Source organism: Suricata suricatta, unplaced genomic scaffold, assembly GCF_006229205.1.
Source record: "Suricata suricatta isolate VVHF042 unplaced genomic scaffold, meerkat_22Aug2017_6uvM2_HiC HiC_scaffold_35634, whole genome shotgun sequence".
Classification (NCBI taxonomy): Eukaryota; Metazoa; Chordata; class Mammalia; order Carnivora; family Herpestidae; genus Suricata; species Suricata suricatta.
The window spans coordinates 1-702 of NW_021882252.1; the positions used below are offsets into that span (position 1 = coordinate 1).

The following is a 702-nucleotide window of genomic DNA, read 5'->3' on the forward strand; positions in this document are numbered from 1 at the left end:
GTGGAGCGAGGTGGGGCGGGCCGCCAAGTTCCGGGTCGGGCAGCAAGGGCCCCTCTGGCCGGCCCGCCAAGCTGCCTCCACCGCAGGCAGAGGGTCTGAGAGATTCTGCCGAGGCATTTAGGGCGGGCTAGAGACAAGGCGTGGCTCACACCTGGGGGTGGCTCGCTGGGCGCCGGCGTGGCCAGAGCCTGGGGGGGGGGCGGCGGGAGGGCCCCCTGCCCGGCATCCCGGGGCCCACGGGGGGCTGGCTCACTTCCAGCAGCGCTCCAGTGAGCTGTGCGGCTGGATCTTGAGCTTCTGGGGGCAGAGCAGCTTGGTGAAGGCGCGGCGAAAGCTGTAGTGGCACAGCGGGTACAGGACGGGGTTGACGGCCGAGTTGGCCCACAGCAGCCAGAAGGACGTCTCGTACCAGTAGTCAGGGACGCAGCGGCCGTGGCAGGCGGCCCGGATGATCATCAGGAGCGTGTACGGGGCCCAGCAGAGCCCGAAGATGCTCACGATGACGGCCAGCGACTTGGCCACCTTCTTGTCCCGAGACAGCCGGAAGCGCTGGGTGATGCCCTGGGACACCATCTTCATGCGCTTCTCCAGCGACGCGGAGGACGCCGAGGGCTTGGAGCCCCGCTTGAGCGAGCGAGGCCGCTCCGTGCCCCGCGAGGAGCTGCCCGAGCTGGAGGTGGGCGAGGCCGCGGCAACCCCGCC

The 702-nt window shown here is 70.5% G+C and overlaps 1 protein-coding gene across 1 annotated transcript; it reads right to left on the minus strand.

Moving 5' to 3' along the window:
* Positions 1-6: 6 nt before the first annotated feature.
* Positions 7-696, minus strand: LOC115285049 (histamine H3 receptor; the record flags this gene model as incomplete). The annotated part of the gene is made up of 1 exon (XM_029931457.1): positions 7-696. A coding segment is annotated over one exon (447 nt), but the record flags the coding sequence as incomplete, so codon positions are not given.
* Between the last annotated feature and the right edge of the window lie 6 nt (positions 697-702).